General features: G+C 45.6%; 1 protein-coding gene across 1 annotated transcript; it reads left to right on the top strand.

The window, feature by feature from the left end:
- The first annotated feature begins 8,344 nt into the window (after positions 1–8,344).
- Positions 8,345–20,957, top strand: LOC131561228 (annexin A8-like). Its single transcript, XM_058810444.1, has 13 exons — positions 8,345–8,445; positions 8,557–8,603; positions 11,797–11,887; positions 12,151–12,245; positions 13,351–13,464; positions 14,195–14,285; positions 14,890–14,969; positions 15,585–15,644; positions 16,145–16,238; positions 17,798–17,893; positions 18,139–18,197; positions 19,056–19,178; positions 20,596–20,957. Exons 2-13 carry the CDS (start codon positions 8,583–8,585, stop codon positions 20,650–20,652), a joined length of 981 nt encoding a protein of 326 aa, XP_058666427.1. The 5' UTR covers positions 8,345–8,445; positions 8,557–8,582; the 3' UTR covers positions 20,653–20,957.
- Positions 20,958–24,364: the final 3,407 nt, after the last annotated feature.

Here is a 24,364-nt window from a genome sequence, read left to right as displayed (position 1 = left end):
GATCTTTGTCTAATTCAAAGGTAAGCCATTGTTTTTTGAAACCAGCTAGAAAAGCTGAGTAAATTGAACTGGACTCAGGGTTCAGACATTTATTAACACATGGGGCAGAGCCTGAAATAATTGCTGCTGTCTTAAAGAGGAGTCATAGAACACACAGACATAAAGTAAAATCCATGCAAGACACAATGCCAGAGCTCAAGACTTCAACAAAGAGAAATTCCATGGGAAATCCTGCACTTCTGAAACCCCTGGAGTCACCAGGCTTCAGACAGAACTACAGATTTTCAGTCCTCCCTACTTCTAATGTTTCCTCTGTATCTGTTCCAGCCCCACTGAGGACTGGGGGCAGAGGGCTGGTGGACATAAGGCAGGCAAGAAATTCAACAGGGGTAGGCCACAAAAATCTCCAACCAAGCAGGCTGCAGTTATGGGTAGTCAGGGCTGCTGCAAAGCTGCTGAGCTGTGGTGTGCACTCAGTGTGCCCAGCATGGCAGCCACAGCCCTGTGTGCCAGGGGAAAGGAAGCTGGTCTTTGCACACACATAATCCCCTGAGCCTCATCTGCAGAAAACGCTGGGCACCCAATTTTGGGGCTCTGGTCCACGTGGACTCATTGCAGCAAAGCAGGTGGGAGCTGCCTGGTGCCCTCTGGGCAGCTCCAGCGGGCTGTGCTGCTAATGGGAATTGAAATCCTCAGCCTGGAGCTGAGCTGCTCCCTCATGGAGGCAGGGCTCTGACAAAGAGCCTGGCTTGCTCTCACCCTGCACCCCAAGCTGGCAAGACAATAGTCACCCAGTATGGTTTTGTGGCCTTCGCTCTGTTTTGTTCTTCCATCTGCTTCTTACTCAGAAAGCAGGCTTGGGCTCTTGGAGGAGATCAGATAAACAAAAGTGCTCCTGCAGCCAAGGCTCTGGGCATTTTTACTCTGCATTAACAAAAACCCTACATTGGCTGCAGCTGTGGCTGCTTAGGTTTACGCATGCCTGAGACAACAAAATTCAGATTTGACCTGAACTTTCCCAGAGACTGGGAATGTGCAGATCCAGGTCTTTAGTTATAGAATTTTCTATAAATAGCCTCTAGTGCTGATTTAGAATCTTTCATCAAATGTCCTTCACAGTCTCAGGAGTGGCATTTATATGTTCACATATACCAATCTCTCTGCCCTATCTGTGCGCATGAAAAATCAGCAACAAGAATTTTTTTGGCTTCAGCAACTTGAGCCAGGAATGGAAAAAATGCTCTTTTCCCCTCTCCTCTCATTCCTTGAGAAACCACAGGCAGAGCATGTTGCCCATGCTGGAAGCTGTCTGGTCTTTGCTCTGTGAATGTGCTTTGCCCTTTGGGATGGGACTCATCTCAAGTTTCATGTTTCTGTGACAAATTTCCCTTTTCCTGCACATCAGAGCACCTTCCTTTTCACTGCACAGGAGGCTTTGCTGGAGTTTCCTGGCCAGGTAATATCACTGATTTCTGGCTGCAGCTCAGACTGTGAGGTTATGTATGATATGAAAATGTTCTCTAAAAGAAAGCTTTCCTGCTGGAAGCTTTTGCCTGTGACATAGATTGAGAAATGTTTCCTTTTAAGCTTTCTGAAATGCATGGTTGCAGGGGTCAATCACCTTAGATAACCACCCTAGGTCCTGTGACCCAGAACACCTCACACCTAGAGTGTACACTTTTCCCTTTAATGGCAGAGGGACAAGATTGAGAGCATGTTTTCCTGGTGAGCACAGGAACACAGCTGCCAAGCCATAGCCATGCAATAAACACCATGTGTTTGCCACAGGGTACCAAATACAGCAACTCTTGCCTTACTGATCATGCCTCAGGCACTCTTAGGATAAAATACTTAGTGCCCTCAAATGTTTTCTAGTTTCTGGTTTTTTCAGTACATAGAAAGATGTTTTGAGGTGGAAACAGGAGTCTCAAGATTCCCCTTCATCATCAAAGACATATTTGGCCAATCAAAGCCAACAAAAAAAATATGGCAAGCATATGTGGCAGCTCAATCTCTTCAGAAGCACAACTGTTCCTGCTTTGTGCCTCTCTTTCCTTTTGCATCAAGAATATCTTAGGTAGCAGAGAATGTGCCTAGGGGGAGAGGTTGGTCCAAGTTCAGCTTTTTTTGTTGTTGTTATTTTTGGGGTTTTTTGTTTTTTTCCTGGATTTCTGGTGCACCTCTGTAAGGTATGTTTGGATCATCAGTGATAAAGGGAGTTCAACACATCAGTGAGGCTGTTGTTTCCAACGGGGAAATGCAGCAGTGCCTTCAGAAGGCAGATAAAAACCCTTGAAAGCCATAATCACAATGGCAGACTTGGCTCTGCTATAGCTCACCAGGAAACTCCAGCTCCAGGAGTGCAAACAGCCTGTACCTGGGACAGCAGGAGTGAGTGTCCTGTCTGCCAGGACAGTGAGAGAGACCCGGGTGGGGTCTGTCTCTTCCCAGGCTAGTGCTTATGATTAGGGACTACTTGTGCCTTGAAGCACTTTTCTCTATGGAAAAAAGCGAGCAGGGAGAAACTGTTAACTCTGCAGGCCCTGGAATTTCCCAGCTCTGTTTCTGCCAATATTAATCATTTGTATTGCTTAAGTAACTCACAAATGAAAATGTGAAATATCTCAGTTCCCTCTGGGCCATACACAGGAGCAAATGAGCAGCCCTGCCTTTAACCCAGGCCAGCTGGACCCAGCATCACCCTTGGAAGAGAAGACAGGATGTCTCAGGAAGTGTCTCTGCCATGGTCTCCTGGCAGTTCTGTTTGGAGGCTGAGGATTTGCATCCCTCATGGATCCTGTTCTCCTTTTCCTGAGCCATGCAGGAGTGGTGCTTGTCTGCTCCCCATGGGTCAGAGCTGCAGCCTGCTGGTGCCAACAGGGGCTCTGAGGGGCTGCTGGAGCACCTTGGAGTTCACAAACTCTGCACAGTTGTTTTTGTAGAGTGCCTTTCCCTCCCTCCTTTGAGGCTAGTGCAGGCCAATCAAATTACGGCTGTTTCTCTGCCCTCCTTTTGTGCCTCAGTTTCCCTTCCTGCAAGGACAGAGCCCAGCTCTGGCTGTTGGAACACTGCAGCTCAGCCCTCCTGGCCAGGCAGGTTCAGCAGCTGCAGCTTTGGGGCTGCTCTCAGACTTAGCAGCTGCCAGCTTTCCTCTCTGGGTACCTCTGCAGCAACCCCTGGGGCTCTCCAAGGCTGGAGAGGCTCCTGCTCCTGGCCAAGCACATGACTCATGGCATTTGGCATTCCAGTATTTTTGGTAGCTCAGGAGCAGCTCTAGCTTAACAGCAGGAAATAAGAATACAACTAGCCTGTCAGTGTGTTTGCAGCCAAGCAAAGTGCACGATCCTGTCTGGCAGGGCTGGCCCCATAGCCATGGCCCCAGGACAGGGAAGCATTATTTCATGTCTCTTTGTTTTGTTTTCCTTTGGCAAGATTTTAGGATGCCTTTTCTACACCCTCCAAGAGAGATCTGGGTACCCATTGCAGTGTTACCTGTGTGAGTGGCACAAGCACACTGACTTCAGTGGGGTCACTGCAATTCTGCAGCAGTGGGAAGGGAGCCAAAATCAGCCAAAAGGCCATGGATGCTGCTCAGCTCTGACATAAATAACTGGGAGACTGCAAGCACTGAAGTGTATGTGGCTGCCTTGCTACAAACAGCTGGACTCTGACACATCCAGGGATGTGAGCAAATTTTCATTTTTTACTTTTCTCTTAGGTTGCTCTGTGTGTCTGCCTCCATCACAGGGTCATTTCAAGCAGCAGGATTGAGTTTAATTGTGTACAAACACCTGTACTTTTTCCATCAAGAAGCACACAAAAACCAATTCCCATAGAGGCAGGTAGGTACATGCACAAAATACATCACAGCCAAGCAGTCAAAGACTTTCTGGGTGCTGCCTCCCACTCTCTGCTGGCATGTGAGCTCCTGGCACTTGTCATGTCCCCATCAGACCCAAGTGAGCTGCCTCTGACCATTCTGATTCACAGCGTGCTTTCTTTGTTGGCCTTTGGGGTTAAGCAAGTACAGCAATTGCCTGTTTTGTGTGGGGAATGGTTGTTAGAGCAACTGGGAGGAATTCCTTGGCACCAACACGAGCTAAGAAAAGAATGAGCAGAAAAATGCTCAGCCAGAGTCAGTGCCAGAGCAGAGGCAGGGCAAGGGCTGGGGCCTCACCCTGACTCTCCCACCTGCAGCAGAGTCTCCTGGGCAGGGAAGCTGCTGGGAAAAGCCAGATCCACACCCTTCACTAACCTCTGTGCAGAGAGCCCACAGCATAGGCACCCCTGACACTGAGGTGCTGCGGAGAATCTACCCCTGAGTTTTTACCCTTTTGTTCCTTCTGTAACTGAACATGCCCCACAACATCCAATATGAAATTTCTCTTAAGCTTGGCTCATAGCTGCTTGCAGTACAACTTCAAAAATTAAATTGTGATAATGATTTTCAAATTGAAATAAACCTATTTTGAGGTCATTTTCACTGTGAAGCTTGGTTCAAAGGCGCTGGAAGAAATGGCAGGGTGAGTAGTGAGCTGACAAGTAGTACAATTTTGGCAGGGCTTTAGAAACTATTTTTACATTAGAGATGCTCTCCTTGCTCTAAACTGCTGCCTTCCCCATCTGACCCTTTTCCCCACCCAGCTGCCACCTCATTCATAAAAAGATAATAACTTTGTTTGGATAGGCTTGCTGGCAAATTTACACAGCTCTCCATTTAGAGATCTGATTTCAGGTGAGGTGATTAAGGGTGATGAACAGGAAGAAAAGGAAGAAACGGAGGCAGGGGGGTGGTAGGGGTAGGGAAATGGAGCAGCAGAAGGCAGTGCCTGCTCTCTGCTCTTGTTTACAGAATGACTTGAAACCTGCAGGATGGAACTGCCACGGTTTCACAGTGAGTGTGAGCCTGTCTGCAGGCACGGCAGCTGCTGCAGCAAGGGGCTGGGCTGTGGAAGGGAGGGCCAGGTGCTGTTAGTAATGGGTGTCAAGCTAAAAGACTTGTGTAAGGGTAATGTTCAGATCTGGAAAGCACAGAGCTATGTGAGTTTGGTCATTTCTTTTACACATGAACAAAACCAATTCTGACGTTTGAATCTCTGAACTGGGTTCTCATCAGAGCTCCAGTTCTACAGGGGGTTCTGCTTACAGACTGGGTTGGAGGAAGATATCCATTTTGTAGCCTAGTAGCAGAATACCCCTCTCCTGCTTGGTCTAAAGGGTATGCTCTTCAAATTTGAGTACTTATGTCATACGGTTATAGTATTATTGCTTTGCCCAACAGTACATCTCTGTGTTTGGTCTTCCTTTCCCTCAATGATTTCCAAGTTCCTGGCTGAAAAAAATCAAACAAATGCATACTTTGGGATGAAATTCCCAATGGACTGTGCTGTTTTGTTAGTCTTGATATGAAAGCCATGAAAGGAAATTGCTGAGCATTTGAGAACCTGGTTTCCACAGGCTTTCATGTTCCAAAGAAGTCAGCTCTTGGCCTGAAACTTTCCAGGCATAGTGCCAGACTTCACAAGCTCATAGATGGAAAAGGGGGCTGCCTTTATACCCTAGAAGACTTTATTCACCCTCTATCTAAATTAGAGCATCCTTTATGCTGTTGTCATTCAGCCTACAACAAACCTGCCTAAGATTAATGGGTAGCAAAAGCTTCTTGACGTGATGTCAGTCGTGCATCTTCCCAAGGCTATTGGTACCTTTTTGTTAAAAATCCTGACTGTGATTTCTGTTCCCTTTGTGCTGGCTGAGTACATATCAGGGCAGCTCCAATGTCCGTGATTCAAGCTTGGGAAGTCCTGGGGCAGAGTCAAGAAAAGCTAAGTGTACTGGTCCCTGCTGCATTTTGTCTAGCTGAAAATTGGTTAGGACTAAATGGCTTAAAAATGCAAACCCACAGCTGATTGTGGTGTAAGATGCTGCTCTGCTGGAGGTTGCTGCCCACTCTTGCTGGCTGTGCTGGGTGTGTCAGCAGGTGCAGGACTCTGGAAGCCTGGAGGAGGCCGGAGGGTGAGGCCTGAGGGAGTCACTGCACTGACACACTGTGGGTGTCTGCAGCCATGGTGTGACTGACCCCCTGCCCAGGCACTCCTCCTGCAGACAGATCAGAGATGGCGCTGCATTTTCTGGGGTACCACAGTGCCCTGCAGTGTAAACACACACAATCACTGTCTGAGACAAATTCTAACCACCTTAGTACTCTGTTGAGCGGAGTTTCTGAACAGTCTGGTTTGTGCATTTGGGGTTCACTTCCCAAAACAGAGTAGTACCTGAAATGCAGGTGTGGCCCCTGGGCTGGGGGACAGTGCCAGGGTGAGAAAGCTGAGCTTGGGAGAGTCCATGCATCATCTTCTGCCCCTTTTCTAAAGAGCTGCATGTTCCTTAGGGTAATCACTGAGCTATGTGTGAGGCTGTGCCTTGCATTGCTTGCTGGTGCTGTAACAGCTGTTGTGTCTCTGGTACACAGCAGTAAAGTCCATGAACCTCAGATAAGCTCTCTCACACAGCACAAGTGCTAAGGGGGGAACAGAACTGCAATGAAGACAAATCTATTCATGTTTACAGCTGCTCAGGGTAACTATATTTGCACAAGCAAAAGGGATACTGGTCTGCCCTCTGCTCCACTAGCCTGCAAGTGCTGACTGCTCTGGTCTATATTAAGTCTGTGCAGTCTTGCTCTGGGTCTTGCAGCACATTTCAGGTTCACCAGACCTTTCCTAGCCTGTCCATATTGAGTAAAATGTGGCCAGTGTTTCTATGCATTAAAATCCCCTGGTTTGTCCCTTCACAGCCTTTTTAGTTTATGATGGCCAGAATGACCCCTCAGACTTTTTCCCATTTGCTGTCTGGTTTGGTCTCTGCTGCCCTCTGTGCCCTATGGCTGCTTGCTGTAACTCTGTGATTTTCTGCCTAGAAGGGCTTCTTTGTCCTTAGAGTCCTCAAGAAAGCTGATCTCCATGGCAAGCTGACCAGTTCTATCCCGACAGAGGGAAATGTGTGTGTAGGCAGCAGATACTGGCATCCAGAAGAAGCAGATGCACCCTGTGAGCAAAGGCACTTTGCCACCCCAGGAGGAGGAGGGCTGAAGGACCACTCATGAGCTCTCCTTGCTCTGTGCTGTGATCAACCTGCCTCTCACATGTGAGTGGGAGCAAAGCCAGTGCAGACCCAGCAGCATGTTTGTTATACCAAGGGCGATGCCGTTTCTCCTTCCCAACTTGCCCTCGCCATATGATGGATGTGTTGGAGGCTGGCCCAGCTCATTCTCTTGGGAATAGCCAGGGCAACTTCCCAGGCCATCAGGGGCCTTGCTGAGTTAAGTGAAATAGCAGTGTGTGGGAGGGAAATAAGAGAGGCCCATAGTTTGGTGTTTACCCAGCATCCCACGTGAGCCTGTAAATGTGGAGGGCACAAAGCTCCTATATAGCAAGTGTTAACATACAGCTGTGGGAATGCTTCCAGCAGGGCAGCTTTCCACTGCAAATAAATAAATAAATGCTGGCATAGGGAGATTCTGACAACAGTCTAGACAGGAAAATATTGCTACAACCATAAGGTATTTCAGATGACTTCATAGAAACATTTCACCAAATATGAGAAGCTGTTCAACTCAGTTCTTTTTCTTCTGAAAAAGGAGAAGTTTTGCACTCAGCTCCTAAACTTTAACGTGTCACAGCAGCTACTGCAAGCCCTATGACACTTAGCTGGGGTAGTCATTACTCAAACTTGTTAGCCTTAGATGTGTTGGTCCCACATTACCCTAGAGAATGTTTGTGACTCATGCTGTGGAAGTCTAGGTGTGGGATTTGGGACCTCCTAAGTGTCTGTACAATCTGATGCTTTATGGAGCTCCACTGTAAGGTATAGGACATGGATGATGTGGAGTTTGGCTGGGTATGTGGTTTGTTTGGTTTGGAAATTTTTTGGTTATTTGGCTTTGAGTTTTTTAAAGTAAGATTTTGAAGGGAGGTAGAGGAAGGTATGTTATGTTTCTAGAGTCCTGTTTGGCAGTGTTCCACATTAGCAGAGATACAAAGAGTCTGTAATAGTGAATGGCTTGTTCAGTTATAGCTGAATTCATCTAGTCTCTTTCATGCTGAGAAATTACCTGGTTGTAATTTGTATGTTGTATCTGTGCCAGAGGCCAAAATGTTAGCAGGGAAGGACGTGTATTGGGAGAAGCAGTGGAAAAATTACAATGAGTCAACAAGGTTGAATTTAGGACTCCTCACAAGGGAAGCCTCGTTTATTAAGCAACTTGAACTCTCCCTGTGAGCTCATACATGGAAAACAGGTTGAGCCATGTGGGAGGGTGTTGCCCTGTGGAATTTGTAGATAAGGATGCTTTATACCTGCGTGTGCCCGAGAGGCCAGTTACATTCTGCGGCTTCCAGAGGGAACGAGCCTCCAGAGGAGTACAGTTATTCCATTTTTCTTGTGGTGAGTTTATTGAAAAGAGCTTTTGTTTCTTCCTCTCCTCCCTATGCCTCCCTTCAAATCTCAGATTCCCAAACTTTGAGGTGTGATATGTGTGGTTTTCTTTGCCGACAGAGCCAGGTAACACTACTGAGACCGCAATGGCATGGTGGAAGGCCTGGGTAAGTAGAGGATATACTGATACTCTGAGGGTTTTTGGCACTGTAATAAGGTAACTTACAAGTTGTATCAGGCACTGTGTGGGAATGAACAGTTTCCTTTAAAAATCAGCAAGACCTTTTTACTGTTTTTCTGGCTGTATATTAGCATTCAGCACTTCAAAAACATTGATGAAGGAGGGTGTTGATATGGCTGCTGGCTGTAGGAGGAGGAGCAGATCCTATCTGTACCCTTAGCTGAGAGAGGTGCAGGGGGTGTCTGTGTCCCTGTGTTCATGGAGATGGTACCATGCAACAGCAAAGTTACTCAGCTGAAGCTGTGGGCTCCTGCCTGCTCCCTTGTCCTGTGGCAGTGAGTTCAGGGCGCTGGCCTGTCCCCATTTTTGGTCCCCTGTTGTGCTGGCAGGCTGTGGTCACAGAGGAAGATATGGTCAAGCCACAATGTCTGTCTTGGATGGGTTTTTAATATTGCAACAATAATGTGTCTTGAACAGCCTGTCTCTTTGCCAGGAGCCAGAAATGCTGTGTATGTTCTCTTGTAAATGCTTGTGGCTCTCAGAGGAATGTGGCAGGATGGGGAGAAGTTCATGGGCTGTGCTGAGGCAGCACCTGGGGTCTGGCTCAGACCAGGCAGCAGGTAGCCTTGGTGATGTGCCAGCTCCCCCATCAGCCTCTGTGGGAGGCCAGGTTTACTCCCGGGTCTCAAAATATTTTTTTCCCCAGAAAGATTCAAATTGTAATCTTCCTTCTGAGTTTTCTCTGTCTCCCTATTTCCTTTGGAAGTTTGGTATAATAAAATAGATGTTTATCTTGAGCTTGGACTAGCTCTCATTTCATTTTTTTTCTTTTTGGATTACCTATTCTCTTCTACCCCCAAGCTGGAAATAATTTGTAAATTAGAGCAAGAAAAGAAGGAGAAAAACTCTTATACTCCAATGATCCAGTACCAGTTGGTGTTGTAGGGGGTGGAGGCATGAGAAGAAAATGAGAGGTCCAAAGAAGGATGGGGAAAATTTTTTGTTTTCTAAACCCTTCATTAAAAAATACAGTTCAAAAGCAGAAGGAATGAAAAAATGTGAAACTTTCTTAGAAAATATTGACTGAACAAAATGCAAACAGTAACCCAACCTGTCCCCAGATTCCAGTTTTTTAAAAAGAGTCTATCATTTAGGTTTGAAAATATTTTGGTAGTAAAACTTTTATTCCTTCTTCCTTTCATTCATAGATAAAACTTTTCACAGTATCACTTAGGGAGTTGTAGGATTAATTCATCTGGGAAACAAGACGAAAGTGAGCAGGGATTCTCTGAAAAGCTGGTGCAATTGTACTTATGCTGCAACAGCTATGTGCACAGAGAATGAGGTGCAGGAGTGAGTCACAAATGTGCTACTCAGCCAGGAAGGGCCGTAACTGTTTATCGGAATTCGTACCAAAAAAGATCATTGTTTAATTTGTTTCCACTGCCTCCAAATGAAAGCTCAGCTTTGTACTCCCTCTTTCACTGAGTCACCAGGCTTGGGTCCAGAATGTTTGGGGGTTTCTTCACAGGGCCCTTGCATGCAGCTGGAGAGGATTGGCCATCCTATTCAAAGCAGACTCAGATGGATGGGTCTAACCCACTGCCCAGGGAAGCTGTGGTGGTGCTTGCCACCTTGGCAGAGGGCTAGAAAAGGAGCACTTGAAAAGCAGCTCAAATTCCTCTAAGCCAATGACAAACTGTTGGAGGTGGCAGTGCCCCCTGCTCTGTCACTGCTGTTTTCTGCAGTGACAGCTTCTCCTCAGCCTTATACTTGCCGCTCGGTGACCATTGGGATTCAAAGCTGCATCTCTTGTGAAGTTTCCTGTTGACACCATTTGCTTCACAGCTACTCTTTCTGCTGGGAGCAAGGCGGGGTGCTGCAGGGGTGTCTCTGTGCTAGCTGTGAAGCAAACTTTTCCAAGTCTTGCTGGTTGCTGAACATTCTGCCTCTCTCAATACTCCTCACTGTCACTGCTCCATGCAAAGGTGCCAGCTGTATCCACTGGTTCTCTTTCACATGGGAAGTAAGAGCAGAAGGGATTTGCATCGTAGCAGGAGGCTGATGGGCAGCCCTTGGTGGTCCATGTTATGTAAGTCATGTGGGACAACCCTAATGCTTCCTTCTGATCCATAATCTCTGATCTCTTTTATCTCACTGTGAAGCCATCCCCATTAAAATATTTATCAGCTCATACTGATAAATACTGATACCGTTAGTTTAATATTAACCCTGCATCTAAAGGCAAATTTATGAGAATATGGTAGTTTCCGACTTAAATATCCTTGTTTCTGGGAAGGAGAAAATTGTGTTTATTATTGTAATAAAGTGATGATGACTCCTCATGCCTACCCACCCACATACTCCCCCTATTGACAGGACCAGTTTGTGATGGATATGACAATATTTTCAAGCCAGTTCCTTGACTACCAGCTTTGTTAAATTTTGCCTGTGTTCTAGTTGATGGCCCTACTACCTTGTGGTGACTAAAGTAAGTCTCAGTGTGTCTTTTATGCCCTGGGACTGATACTGTCAGCACTTCAGGGGTTTGTTAGGAGGATTCTGGTGTAGTTGTATCTGATTCTTGGTACAGGGAAGAACATCAAACCTGCATTCCTCCAGATGGATCTCTTCCTTCAAAGTAGTCTTTTGCCCCAAATTCTTCCAGTGGAGATGCTCTCTTCTTGAAACCAGCTGTGCAGAAGTGCAGCAGCAGCTGCTGAAGAAAATGGTCTGTGAGAACATGACAATTTCAGGAATTCAAAAAGCTCTCTAAAAGCTACCCTGCACCAACCCACTGAGAAATGCAGTATGGGACAGCAGCATCCATGCTGTGAAGGACTGTAATTAAGGGGTGAATAGGAAAGTCCAGTCTGTGCTTTTTCTGCCACTCTGCCTGACCTCACAATGCTTGCAGCACTGTCAGCCATGCTTTGCACTTCCTGTTCCTGCCAGCAAAGGCTGGTACAGGCAGGTGGGAACAGGAAACTTGCGCTCTCTTTGGAGAGAAACTTGTGTTCTCTTTTTGCTCTGCTGAGAAACTTCTGGCCAGTCTCTCCTATTTTCTGTGACTTCACCATGTGTAGGCTATAAATGTCATTAATGTACTTTTCAAATACTTTTTCTCCAGTTGATGAAAAGCAGTGGTGGAAAGTTGTTTATTTTTCTTCTTCTTTCAGAGTGAAGCAGAGGGCAGGTCTGTGGCAGGTACTTTACATTTTAATGCTGCACCTGATGCTCAGACTCTGTACAACGCCATGAAAGGGCTGGGTGAGTTGACTCCAACCACATATGTAAATTCTATGTTCTTATAATTGCTAAGTTGAAATCAATTCCTTAGAAAATTTGCATCCAGAGATATCACCTCTTTTTTACTGTGAAAAACTAATATTAAAGTTTCCATGGTATGTACTTAAACTTCTACACAGAGGCAGTGAACAAGACAAGGTTGTCTGAATATTCAGATTGGGATTTTGGACCAGTCTCAGCTTATTTTGTGCACTGTATTTATGATTTATTGTTGCTTTCCACAGGGACTGATGAACAAGCTATAATTGATGTCTTAACCAAGAGGAGCAATGTGCAGCGTCAAGAGATTGCCAAATCCTTCAAAGCACAGTTTGGAAAGGTTCTTCTAAAACAATGCCATATTATTCAATCACTGGTTTACTGCATGCAGGATGTAGTAAATGGGCGTACACTTCTTTCTGAAAGCATGATGCAAACTATATGCAGGTCTTCTGCAAATAAGTAGGCTAATATCTAATTATAAGGCCTGTGATTAATTTGTAAAATTAATGTTTGGCCAGGAAAAAAACGTTTTTCTCCTAAAAATTCAATTTTTTTAAAAATGCATTTTGACCAGAAATACTTTTTTAGAATCAGTCTTAATTTGAAGTGAGTGAAGCTTCTTATTGATTTGAAGCTGTAACAAAAATTGATACCCATCTAAGTGACACGTTGAGTAAAATATTGGTTTGTTTCAGGCCTTTTTAAATGTCAAAAAAGTTCAATTTAAAGACTTATTTAATTACACTTGTTTAGAAATTCCATGGTTATCGACAACTATGTTTTCCTTTGTTTCTCTTTGTTTCTTCTTTTTAAATCTTACTTTTATTGGGAAAATCTTTTCACCAGCAGACTGTATACCTTCAGCCTTACTGTGAGCCTTGCTGGAAAGGAGACTGCCATGCAAAAGCCTAAGAAAGGGAAGCAAATATGGGGGTGGTGGGTATGGAACAATGATTAAATAGAGCCCTTGCATCCCACTAAAACAGGAAGAGTCATTCAACAGAGAGAGGAAAACTTGCACTATAGTCAGAGGGAAGTTTGAAGTGTATCTTCAAGCAGACTGCAGTCCTGATTCTGCAGATGTCCTGGGTGCAAGTTTAGATGCAGTTTTGGGAATTTCTCTGTAGCTACACCCTTGCTCAGTGCAAGGCCTTCAGCTACCTGGTTCTGCTCTGTGAGTTAAGCAGGATGGAGCAAGATTTGCTGCAGGATTAATTATTGAGAAAGCCCAAATATCAAGAAAACAGGGAATGTGTAAGCACCTTGACAAACCCCATTTTGGAGTTAGGTGCCTTTTTCAGTCTCAGGACCTTTTTTAATCAACTATCAGCAATGCTGTCATTCAGCTTCATTACTTGGGACATGGGGATGGAAGCAGCATGTGCAGCACAATGATCCTGTGGGTCTGTTTATGTAACCATGTGATGATGCACTTTTGGCAGGATCTGATTGAAAGCCTGAAGTCTGAATTGAGTGGCAACTTTGAGAGGCTCATTGTAGCTCTCATGTACCCCCCATTCAAGTATGATGCCAAGGAACTGTATGATGCCATGAAGGTAAGCATGTTGCATGCTGATATTTAAGTAGTAGCACAAATACACTGCTAATTTCCTGCACTTGTGCAAGTGTTAATAACTGGACTGTTGCATGGTTAAGTTTGTTATTAGCAGTAGCCTTTGAGAAATACTTAATTGTACTATTAGTGTTCTGGGGGAAAATGCTGCTTAAATATTTATGACTATATGGAAGTTTCTATACATAAGTGACTCAAAGAGCCTGGGAAGGCAACAACAAAACTGAATTCACACCCAAACCTGCTGCCCTGATGTCCCAGCTGAGCCCTGAAACCTTTCAGGAATCAAGGAGTGGTGGTGCAAGGGCCAGGCTGGGGTCGGCTGGGATCCTACCTATTGATAATGTATCTTTACAAGTTTCAGATACAGAGTGGTCTGTTAAAATGGTATAAAGAAGGACTGACTACTAAGGACTGGTCTCCCTGCATTCCCTTAATGCCGTCTATTGTCGAAGATCTGACACCAGAAAAGCACTGAGGAAATGTAGGGTTACATAAAGTCATCCTTTACAAATTAGGCACCTTGGTAAAAGAAACAGTGTGCAACCCAAATGTGTTTTGTATCTCCAGCTTTCATCACGATGGTTTCTTACAGCTCAGCCTGACTTTGCTGCCATCCAACTCCTCCCTTCACCATACTTGTCTAGCAGTAAATCATTTCCATGACTAGATGCCTGTCTCCACCTTTATTTCTCCACCGTTTTCTATTAAAGGGCGTGGGAACAAGAGAAAGTGTTATCATAGAGATCCTGGCATCTCGGACAAAAGCGCAGATCAAGGAGATAATCAAGGCGTACAAAGAAGGTAAGTGCCCGGGGCTCAGATTTCTGTGGTCAGAGCTCAACAGGCAGGCGTTGCCAGCTAGCACTGTCAGCAAGAAAATGGCTTTTCTAAAAGCATTTAACTCTTAAAGCAATAAACTCTGCTTTCAGCTGGCAAACAGAACATGGCTATGTTGAGAGAATTTGAAAATCCCTTTCTAGGTCTTCATCCATCTGCAGCCAAGGGTCAGCAAATTACAAATTTCGTTCCATTTAGGTACAGAGTACTGTCAGAACATAGACAAAATGATAGTTGTGCACTTGGTATTTCTCTCCATTAAATACATGGGAATTTATCAAATATGTATTTGTAAATATTTAATCTTGTTCATCCCTTCAGCTATACCTCTAAAATTAGCTCTGGGTTTAGTGCTTAGACATCAGGGGAGCTAGTCACTCAGCTGGATGCAAATGCTGACCTGGGCATCACACAGGGTGTGAGCTGCTCTCAGACCTGTTTTTTCCCTTGATGACCCTCTTGCCCAGTGTCAGGCTATGGTGTGGGCTTGGGTTACTGGCAATGTCCTGACTGTATGACCTAAATAAATAACAAACCCTTCCCTTGTCCTTCTCTTTCCCTTGGGTAGCATACGGTTCTGATCTGGAGCAAGACATAAAATCGGAAACGAGCGGCTACTTGGAGCAGATTCTGGTTTGCCTTCTTCAGGTAATGCTTGAGAAGAGAAATGAGGATATAAAGGTCTTCACATTTCTCTCTTCTTTTCTGGAGAAGACATGCAATAGGAGAGCCAGTACAGTCATGATCACCAGATAAAGTGCAGAGACCACCATGTCACTTGGACTGGATCTGTTTCAGCTGTGATGTGACTGAAGCAGGGAAATCTCTCTCCCTCGGCAGCAGTAAGAGAGCTGGGAACTCACAGCCAGCTCTCCTGCAGAGACACCTCACTTTCACCTGTGTGTAAAGCCACTGTACTCTGCAAGGGTCTTAAAAAACAGTACCGGTCCACTAGGATTCACCACTTTTCCAGGACCTGTGCCCTCAGTGCCTGAGTGCTGTTACCCTACCACATTTTTGGAATTTTCCTGCCTGGTAGCAGAATAACTGAACAATTTTTTACTCTGCTTCATATGACTGATTTCAGCGCCTTTCAGTGACGGAGTTAGCATTCATACTGTCTGAAATATTACTGCTTGAGTACTCTGCAGGAATAGATAACTGAGAGGATAATTGATCTTTGATCAGAATGAATGCTCTGATCCTTATTTATGGAAAAATCTTCATGAGACATAATTGTTACCCTTCTTTTTCTGCTCATAGGGTGAGAGGGACAATGCCACCCTCTATGTGGACACAGCCCTGGCTCTTCAGGATGCAGAGGTACTCTCAAATACCTGAGATCACAGATATGCCTGCATTCCCACCTTCTTGAACTTCAGAGTGCTTCAGTGTCAGCAGAGGGTTGGAGTCACAATAATTTGGGGTGGGGTTATCTTTAAGTAACTTGGGGTTTTCTCAATTTTGCCTGCACTGCTGAGCTCTGCCTTTCCAAAGAGGGGTGATGAGGCCTGGGCTTTGGTTCATCTGCTTTTGATATGGCTATGGTGGAGTGGAAGAGCAGAGAAAAGGGAGAAAACCTCAAGTGAATTGTTGGCTGTTCCAGCTGCTGCAGGAGGGGTAGAAAGGATGGAGACAGTGGATGTTCCATTTGTCTGGAAGACAGAAAGCTTTTCATAACCTGCCCTTCTAGAGTCTGGTTCACACAGTGAACCAGAAGTTTGGGTTACTCCCTTTATCCCAGCCATGCCTTCAGCCAAACTCTGTTCCTTTAGCAGCTGCACACAGAGAACAGCTCACTAATACCTGTGTGCTAATTCCAGGCTCTCTATGCTGCTGGAGAGAAGATTCGGGGCACTGATGAGATCCAGTTCATCACCATCCTGTGCAAAAGGAGTGCCACACACCTAATGAAAGGTATGGAGCAGAGCCCACATTGCCATCACTACATCCCCAAGCCTCCAAAATCACAAATCACCCTAGACAAGAAGAGGAGAGGCTATAGATGAGAGACATGGGTGGTCAGAAATAATCCCTGGTCACCCAGTAACCAAAAGCTGCCATCAGATTTTGTGAAAGGTTATGAAGATTTAGTTCTGCTGAAAATCAAGTGGTTTTTCCAGGGGTCCCTATACAGTGATGATAACTGGGTGGCTGTTTTTACAAATTCAAGAAGAGAGTGACTGAGTCCTGCCCTAATTAAGTAGGATCATGTGCTGAACACACACATCCCCTTGGATGTGGGTTCCTCTGGGGGGAAAAAAATCACTGAAAAAGTAGCTGGTTACTCGGTGCTGGAGAATGACAGGGTGCAGCCTGCACTTCTGCCCCAGGTCCTTTTGAGGGCATCAGAGGCTGCTGGGAGGGAGGACACAAGCCCTGCTCCAGCTGAGACCTCAGCTCGCCACTGTCCATGCAGCAGAGACCAAACCTTGTCTTCTCAATGCTTTTCAGGCATAACAGATTTTGTTATGTTGGCTGAATCTAAACATATCAAGTACTGTGTGAATCAGGTGGACCTAAAACTGATAAATTTAGCCGAAGATAAACTCGATATGCCTGAGCTTTTTCTAAGCTGAGGTCCTCTTCAGCTGTTTCTATGCCCTGGAAGCCAGCTCCCCCTTGTGTTTCAAATTCAATCTCTCAAGGTCACTTAAAAAATAAACAAAACAAAAATAGGTGGTCACTATAGTATTTGTCTGTATCTGTCTTTAAGAATTGAATTTAATCTCGTTGTGATAATGCAACCAGTCTTTTGAACCTACTGTGGCACTAAGCAATTTCTTCTGTACCTATTTGTCATTAAGATCTCAGTGTAATTATTGCAGTTTTTAAAATTTGTTTTTAATAGAAAGAGTAGTTTGAGTTGAGAAGTTTGTATCCATCTGTCTATTCTGTATTCCATTTCCCCAAAGTGTCTTGAGTGTTGATGATATCGAGTGCTGAGCAAAGTTTCTTAAGATGTCTATTGCATTACACAGCAGTTTTCCTTCTTTGTTAGTCCTAGAAAGCTAGGAGTAAAAACAGATATCAGTGTTTCTGAGCCTTGGAGTATCCAAAGTGTATAAGGCAAGCAATGACCTTGTTGCTGAGTGTTTGTTACTGTAGGAACTCAAATATCTTGGAATCTGCGCCTGTATTTTGCTCATCTTTTCTCAGTTGTTTTTATTTTAAATTGTGGTTAAAATAATAAGTTTCCCCAAATGGTTTTGTCATAATTTTAAAGTCCATTGGCTGTGAACTGCACAGGGAATTAAGAACCATGAATGCTTTGGCTTTTTGTAAATGTTAACATCCATCTTTGTGGCTGATTACTGATGTTGACTAAAACCTCCTGAATCTGGTGCAAATGTGGCCATTGCTTTTGCAGGATTTGTGTGTTTATATTGCCACACAAGCAATGCCTGTAAATATTGTACACAAAAGGCCTTGAGGGTTACTTGGTAAAAAATATAAGTTCTTTGTGTTTCAAACAGTGTTTGAAGAATACCAGAAGCTGGCTGGTAAGAGCATAGAAGACTCTATCAAGAGTGAAACTCGTGGTTCACTTGAGGATGCCATGCTGGCTATTGGTAAGTGGCAACCTTTCCCTTTGCTCTGTCAGAGTCTGCTGCCTTTTATTCTGCAGTAATTGACTTATATTAGACAGATCTGCTTTATAAAGGTGTCTGGTATGAAGTAAGGAGTACCTCCTGGATGAGATAAACTCAGATTCCAGGAGCACCGTGAATTAATGGGAAGCCTGAAGGATCTCAGTCACCTCCTGCCCTGGGCTGGAATTACCATTGATTCTTACTGAGCTTTTTTGTATGCCTAGTGAAATGCACCAGGAACATCCGTTGCTACTTTGCAGAGAGGCTGTACAATGCTTTAAAGGTAAGACTCTCCATTGCAACACACTGGTTTTCATACAGACTTAACTTGTAACCTGACTTCCACCAATTCAAAGTAGAAGAGCCAAGGTTTTGGTGAAATTCAGCATGTTTAGTGCAATTGTTGCAAGATATTCTGCAAGTAATAGCAGAATCCTTTCAAACACCTTGAGTAGAACAGTACCCTTTAAACTCAAGATAACAAGGGAGTCTGGCTTTTCTGGCTTAAGAGCCTGCAGGGAGCCCAGCCTCACTTTCTGGAACACAGACAAAAGAGGCTTTTCTGGGAGGTTGTTTATGGTGAAGACTTGCCTTCCATTTAAATAGACTGGAACACAGTATTTTCTTTTTAGGAAGCAATTCTCTCAATGGCAGTATAAAATGAGATTTTCAAATGGGGACACATAAGGTATTTGCAGACTGTGTCCCTGTAATACTTAACTGATATGTACAAGATGTCAGCTCTCCAAACCTTTTGGAAAGCTGAGATTACAGTTTTGTTATCCATATAATTTTAATTTTCCTGTGAGTGATTAAACAATATTGGCTAAAGCCAAACAGTGCCTGGGTGATTCTGCAGAGGGACAGTCTGTATTTAGTGCCAGCTCCCATCTCTGTAGCGTGTTTGCTTTTGCATTTGACATGTGCAAAACTTGTGCACACCTCCATGGTGGGTTTGTGGTGTTGGCAGTGGCCCCTGGGAGGGGTGTGGGGGTGGGCCCTCCAGAAAGAGATGCAGATGTTCCACAGGAGAGGTGCCCAGTGGTGTTTGAAAGCTGACTCCTCCTGCCCTGGACTAGTTTGTACAGCTTATCCCTTGAACAGCCAGTAGCATCACAGACTGCTGTATCTGTTCTTCCAGGGGGCTGGCACCGATGATGGGACTCTGATAAGGGTGCTTGTTTCTCGAAGTGAAGTTGACCTAAATCTTATCAAGCCTGAATTCCAGCGCATTGCAGGAAAGCCTCTCTCCACTATGATTTCGGTAAGCAGAATCTTGGTATGATGTTCTCAGTCATTGCATGTATTCCTAATCTTTCCAGCACTGTGGGATGCTTCCATGGTTGTTTGCAGTAACAAGCTCATTTTTGCTATGGTCATGTCTCTCCTTCACTAGGCCTGTTAAAAGCCATGTCCTTGAGAGACACCTGTGTCTGAAAGGTGAGTCAGACCATATGCTCTCTGTAAGGACTTGGACAAAGCAAACCCAAGGAGACACTGCACTAGGATTTTCATGGACCAGTCTCTGTATCTATGCACTGCATGACTGTTCTAGATGAATCTAACTTAAATTAATCATTGCTGTTATACCTATCCCACACAGCTGTGCCATTTTCTCCTCTCTCTCTGCCACACTTAACTACCTCAAGCCAGTGCCATCCATATGCATCAAAATAATGCTTTTCCTTTTCCTTTTCCTTTTCCTTTTCCTTTTCCTTTTCCTTTTCCTTTTCCTTTTCCTTTTCCTTTTCCTTTTCCTTTTCCTTTTCCTTTTCCTTGTCTCTTGTTTGAAGGGGTTTTGCTGCCTTATCCCAGGTGAAAGCCTTGTCTACACTGTGATGAGACCAGTTCAGAAACTGAACCTTGTTAAGGCTTATTGTAGCATTTGAGTTTCAGCTCTGAGTGAATGTGCCTCCCCTGTTAGTGCTGAAATGCTGTTTTTTACCATTTGTCCCCAGGACTTTGGGACATTCCTTTGCCCCTGTGCAAATGGCACAAAAGCCCTGTCCTCAGCAGTCCCTATGGGAAGTCTGGGTCTGTAATGAAGGGCCCTTCTTATAATTGACACTGTCAGTGTCTGTCATGTTGATTAATGATCAGCCTTCAAGGGTCTGTACAGAATATTCATTCCTTCTGAGAAGTGGAACTAGATTTACACCAGTCACCACAAAGCATTCAAAGGGAGGAAATTTTCTTTACCTAGTGAATATTTTGTGTAGTGCTTCTAGACCAAAATGACCACATTTTTGGCTTTTTAAAAATGCCATGTGTCAGGGCTAACTATATAACATAACTGCCTTTTCCCTTCCTGTAGGGAAGAGGTTCTACATAAATACCCAGGGACAAAGAATCTGAACACAACAGGTTTGCTTGGTGTCATTTGTGCTGACTTTGCGCTGCTCTGTGGGACAGAACCTTGATCAATTGCTCACCTGCATTCCAAAGGAAAAATTTGGCTTGGTTAATGTTATTTCAGGTGGTAGCTACAAGCCCCATTTCTCCGTTCGCTTTTGATGGTGTGTCAGCTGGCAGCAGCTCTGCTGAGGTCTGACTTGCTCTTTCCAAAGTCCTTTTCCTGTGTGGGCATATTCCACAGACTGACACCGTCAGCACTTGGAGCGTGCAGAGGAACTTCCCTACTCTTCCCAACTCACCTATATTTTAATGTTTTCTCCTGTCAGGAGGACACCAGCGGCGATTACAAGACAGCCTTGATGAATCTCTGTGGCAGTGACTGACAGACTCTAGGAGGAAGATGTTGAAAAGGATACAGAGAGAAGATTAACAGTGAACAAGGGTCTGAAAATGTACTTGTAGAAAATCTTTCCATTGATCCAAGTGGGGGTGAAAAGAAGATCAAATTAATGGCTGAGATTTCCAAAGCTCTCTGAGGGATGTGGATGCTCATTACACACTGAATGCTATCCACTTCCCAAGCACAGGGGGGAATGTTAATTTCTTGTTTCCATTTTCTTCTTTGAAGTTTTCTTTGTATTTTAACCTATGGTGAAGGATGGCACTTGACATGGAATTAAAGGTTCTTTTAAATCCTCTATAGCTCTTTCACAAGTCTGAACAACCCTACAAAGCTTGGGATGCCCTGAAGACATGCTGATTTCACCAGGACCAGCTGGTAGAGCAGGGCTGTTGGATGCTTGAAGGATGGGTCTGGAAGGAGTCCCAGATATTAATGAGGATTTAGGACACGGGTCAGAACAGAGAACTTAGTGCCAGAGGCAGTAGTTTGGCAGCCTTATCTAGATAACTTCACAGGGACCTCCCCAAGGAGCAGTGAATGGCAGAGCCAAGTTGGCTGCTGCAAGCATGTGAAAGTTGAAGGCTCTGTGCCTAATTTCCTTCTTGCTTGTCTGTTGGGGAAGAGCAGCAAGTTCAGGTCCCCACATCAATGTCAGACCAATCAAAACTGGCGTGGATGATTTGGTTTTGGTGAATACAGGGTACCCTGCCCATGGGAGCAGACCTGTTTCTGCTTCTAGTGTCACAGCAACTTCTCAGCAGTCAGTGGACTCCCTCCAAAATTGCCTCCAACCCCCATGACTGCACCACCAGGGGCCTGAGTGAAGCCCCAGATGTGGACAGTGATACAGAGAGAACACTCTGAGAAGTTTGGGTCTGCCTTGACCATTGGTTCTCCACACCTAAACCAGTCCTTTAAATATGTAGTTACAAAAAGGCTTTCAGTAAATGTGTTCAGTAAAGGAGCTTTTCTGATCCAGTGAGTGAACTTTTTGGCTGAGGAATGCTCCCTTCCTTGCACTGCTGAGATTATCAGGAGTCAGTGCCATGCGAGTGGCAAGTTCCAAAGGTCTTGGTGAGTCCAGGACACGGACAAGAGTCCTGAATCAGGGTATCAACACACCTCAAGTGAACACGGAGAGGAGGAGGTTTCAGTCCTCACCCCTTTAAGTGATTGTCTTTTCAGTGATATCCCAGTTTCTTGCCTGGTCTCTGGCTGAGCATCAAGGTGGGGGGTTCTTCTCCCAGTTTTTGAGGGACATGGGCCAGCTGTGGGCACCAAGGGACGGGGACTCGCATGTCCCTTCTGCTGTTCTCACTTGGTTTTTTGCAGTCACTTGTTCTAATTGACACCAATGATGGGGTGTCAGTTTGGGGGTTTCGCTTTGGTTTGGGGTTTTTGAGCCTGTTGGGACTTGCGAGTGTCGGCGGGAGCTGCGGCCGCGGTGAAAGCCGCGCTTACCCCCCCATCTGCTGGGGACCGCCTGCGCAAGCCCCGCGGCGGCACCACCGGGCACCCGGGCATCCCGGGGTACCCCGGGGTTTCCCAAGTATCCCGGGGCAGCCTGGGCATCCCGGGCATCCCGGGGCAGCCCGAGCATCCCGGGGCACCCTGGGCATCCCGGGGCTTTCCGAGCATCCCAGGCCATCCCGGGGTACTCCGAGCATCCCGGGGCTTCCCGAGCATTCCAGAGCAGCCCGAGCATCCCGGAGCAGCCCGGGCACGGCCTCCGGGGAGCCAGGAGGAGCGGGCGGGATTTGCCCTTGTCCCGTTCCGCAGGGCTGTGCTCCCTGTCCCTTGCGGCCATCCCAGGGCTTTCAGCCCGCAGCCCCCGCCACGGGCTCTGCAGCGAGGCACTGCTCCGGCCAGAGCCGTGCCAGGAGGTTTACTGAAGGCATGACCCATTCTGGTGTGTGAGGGGTATTAACTTGGAAAGCCCAGATGGGACTTTGTGCCTGCCTGAGCAGGAAACAGGAGTGACTTGCCCTGCTGCACCCACAACATCTCTGTTTCCTGGAGCTGGACAGGCAGCAAGTGAAAAGCAATCCCAGCTTTGAGGGACCTAAACTCTGACTAGGAAAGCCTAATGAAAGCTCAGCTCTTGAAGTGTGTTTTAGTTCAGAGTTGAGCTCAGCTCTTGAAGTGTGTTTTAGTTCAGAGTTGTGTGATGATTTCACTCAAACATTTGTGTTTATATTGCCCCAGAGCTCCCGTTGTTGTTATTGTTAGCACGCTACTCAGGTCAGAGGTTGGCTTTTCTTCTTGGCCTGTGCTTAGCACAGTGGGTGTGGATTAGAGCTGTTTCACTGTGATTGTGATCCCAATTTATTAATAACAGCCTGGGAGATGTAAAGTGAGTTGCCAGAATGCTCACAGGAGATCAGTAGTAAAGCTGGAAAGAGGAACAACCAGGGGAAGCTGATTCTATCACTGTAATTGCTGGGAAACAAAACAATTGTAAAACATCAATGAAGATTTAATTACATATTGATTGCTGCTAAAATGTTCCCTGGGTGAACAGGTGCTTTAATAAATCAGGATCAATTCCTAAGCTGTTCTAACCAGTCTTTTCTAAGTGCAAATATTGACTTAGGGCCTTTCTATTCATTCACAGTTTTATTAACATGATTTTATTGCACAAAAACCAAGATAAAAGCTTGGCAAGGAAAAAGTAACAGGGGCAATGTAAAAAATGCTCAGGACTGGTGCAGGCTTTCTGCTGCCTGTTTTCAGCCTTTTTCTTCCTCCTGTGCTCCAGAAAGACCCATGTGCAGGGAGTGTCCAGGGACAGCACTAATGCCACCCTGCTGTGTTCCCTGGGTGGCTGCCCTGTGTCCTCAGACAGGGGGACAGCACACAGCACACAGCACACACAGCAGGACTGTGCTGCAGCCTCGGGGGTGTGGGTACATAGCTCAACTCACACCCAGGTGTGCCTAGGGATGGCTGTCTCCAACTGTTAGCTCTGCTCCTGAGACGTGGAAAACTAACAGGAGTCTGTTCCAGACAGGATGCTAAAGCACATACTTCATGTTTAACCCCTGAGAGTTTCTGTTCCAGAGAAAACTGACCTCATTTAGTTTTACTCAATTCTCCCAGAAACCCAGAGCAGATATGACCTGAAGCCCAGGAGGCCAACAAAGGCAAGCAAAGGCCCTGCTTCTTAAGAGGTGTGTCATCACTGTGACTTCTGGAGAGAAGATTGGATTGGTTTGGCTTCACTTGTATTTCTATTTTGCAACAGTTTGGAGTAATTTTTGGATAAAAAATGTTTAAATGTTCAAACTGGGGTTAAAAGAACATTGTTCCTGTCAGGAAATGGAAGATGTGAATAGCAGATACCTTAGTCAGGCCGAGTTGGAGATCTCTTTACCATCTCCTCATGTTAAGGAAAGTGTTTCAAGGGCAGGAAATAATCTGAGAAGGATGTTCAGTCTTCCTTTTTTCCTGCGGTTTGCTCAGCAGCACGCAGAGGGAGCCCTGGCTGCTGGGAGGGGCTGGGGCCGGGCCGGAGCCTTGCCTGAGGCACCGGGGCTGACTCTGGGGCATCTTCAGGCTGCCCGGCCCTGCCAGCCCTTCTCTGGGAGCTGACGGTGGGGTGGCCAAAACCCAGCACAGTGTGAGGCCCGGGAAGGGAAGGTGGGCTGTGATACCAGGGATGGCTATCAAACCATGGCTATGGTTTTTTCTGG

The sequence above is a fragment of the Ammospiza caudacuta genome, chromosome 9 (assembly GCF_027887145.1).
Source record: "Ammospiza caudacuta isolate bAmmCau1 chromosome 9, bAmmCau1.pri, whole genome shotgun sequence".
NCBI classification, from domain to species: domain Eukaryota; kingdom Metazoa; phylum Chordata; class Aves; order Passeriformes; family Passerellidae; genus Ammospiza; species Ammospiza caudacuta.
The sequence above is the reverse complement of the archived record's forward strand: the minus strand, read 5'-3'. Positions and strand labels throughout refer to the sequence as shown.

Coding starts and splice junctions, on each gene's coding strand:
- LOC131561228 (XM_058810444.1), top strand. CDS start 8,583: ATGGCATGGTGGAAGGCCTGG. Junction 13,465..14,194: donor AACTGTATGATGCCATGAAG/GTAAGCATGTTG, acceptor TTTCTATTAAAG/GGCGTGGGAACAAGAGAAAG. Junction 16,239..17,797: donor TGCCACACACCTAATGAAAG/GTATGGAGCAGA, acceptor TGTTTCAAACAG/TGTTTGAAGAATACCAGAAG.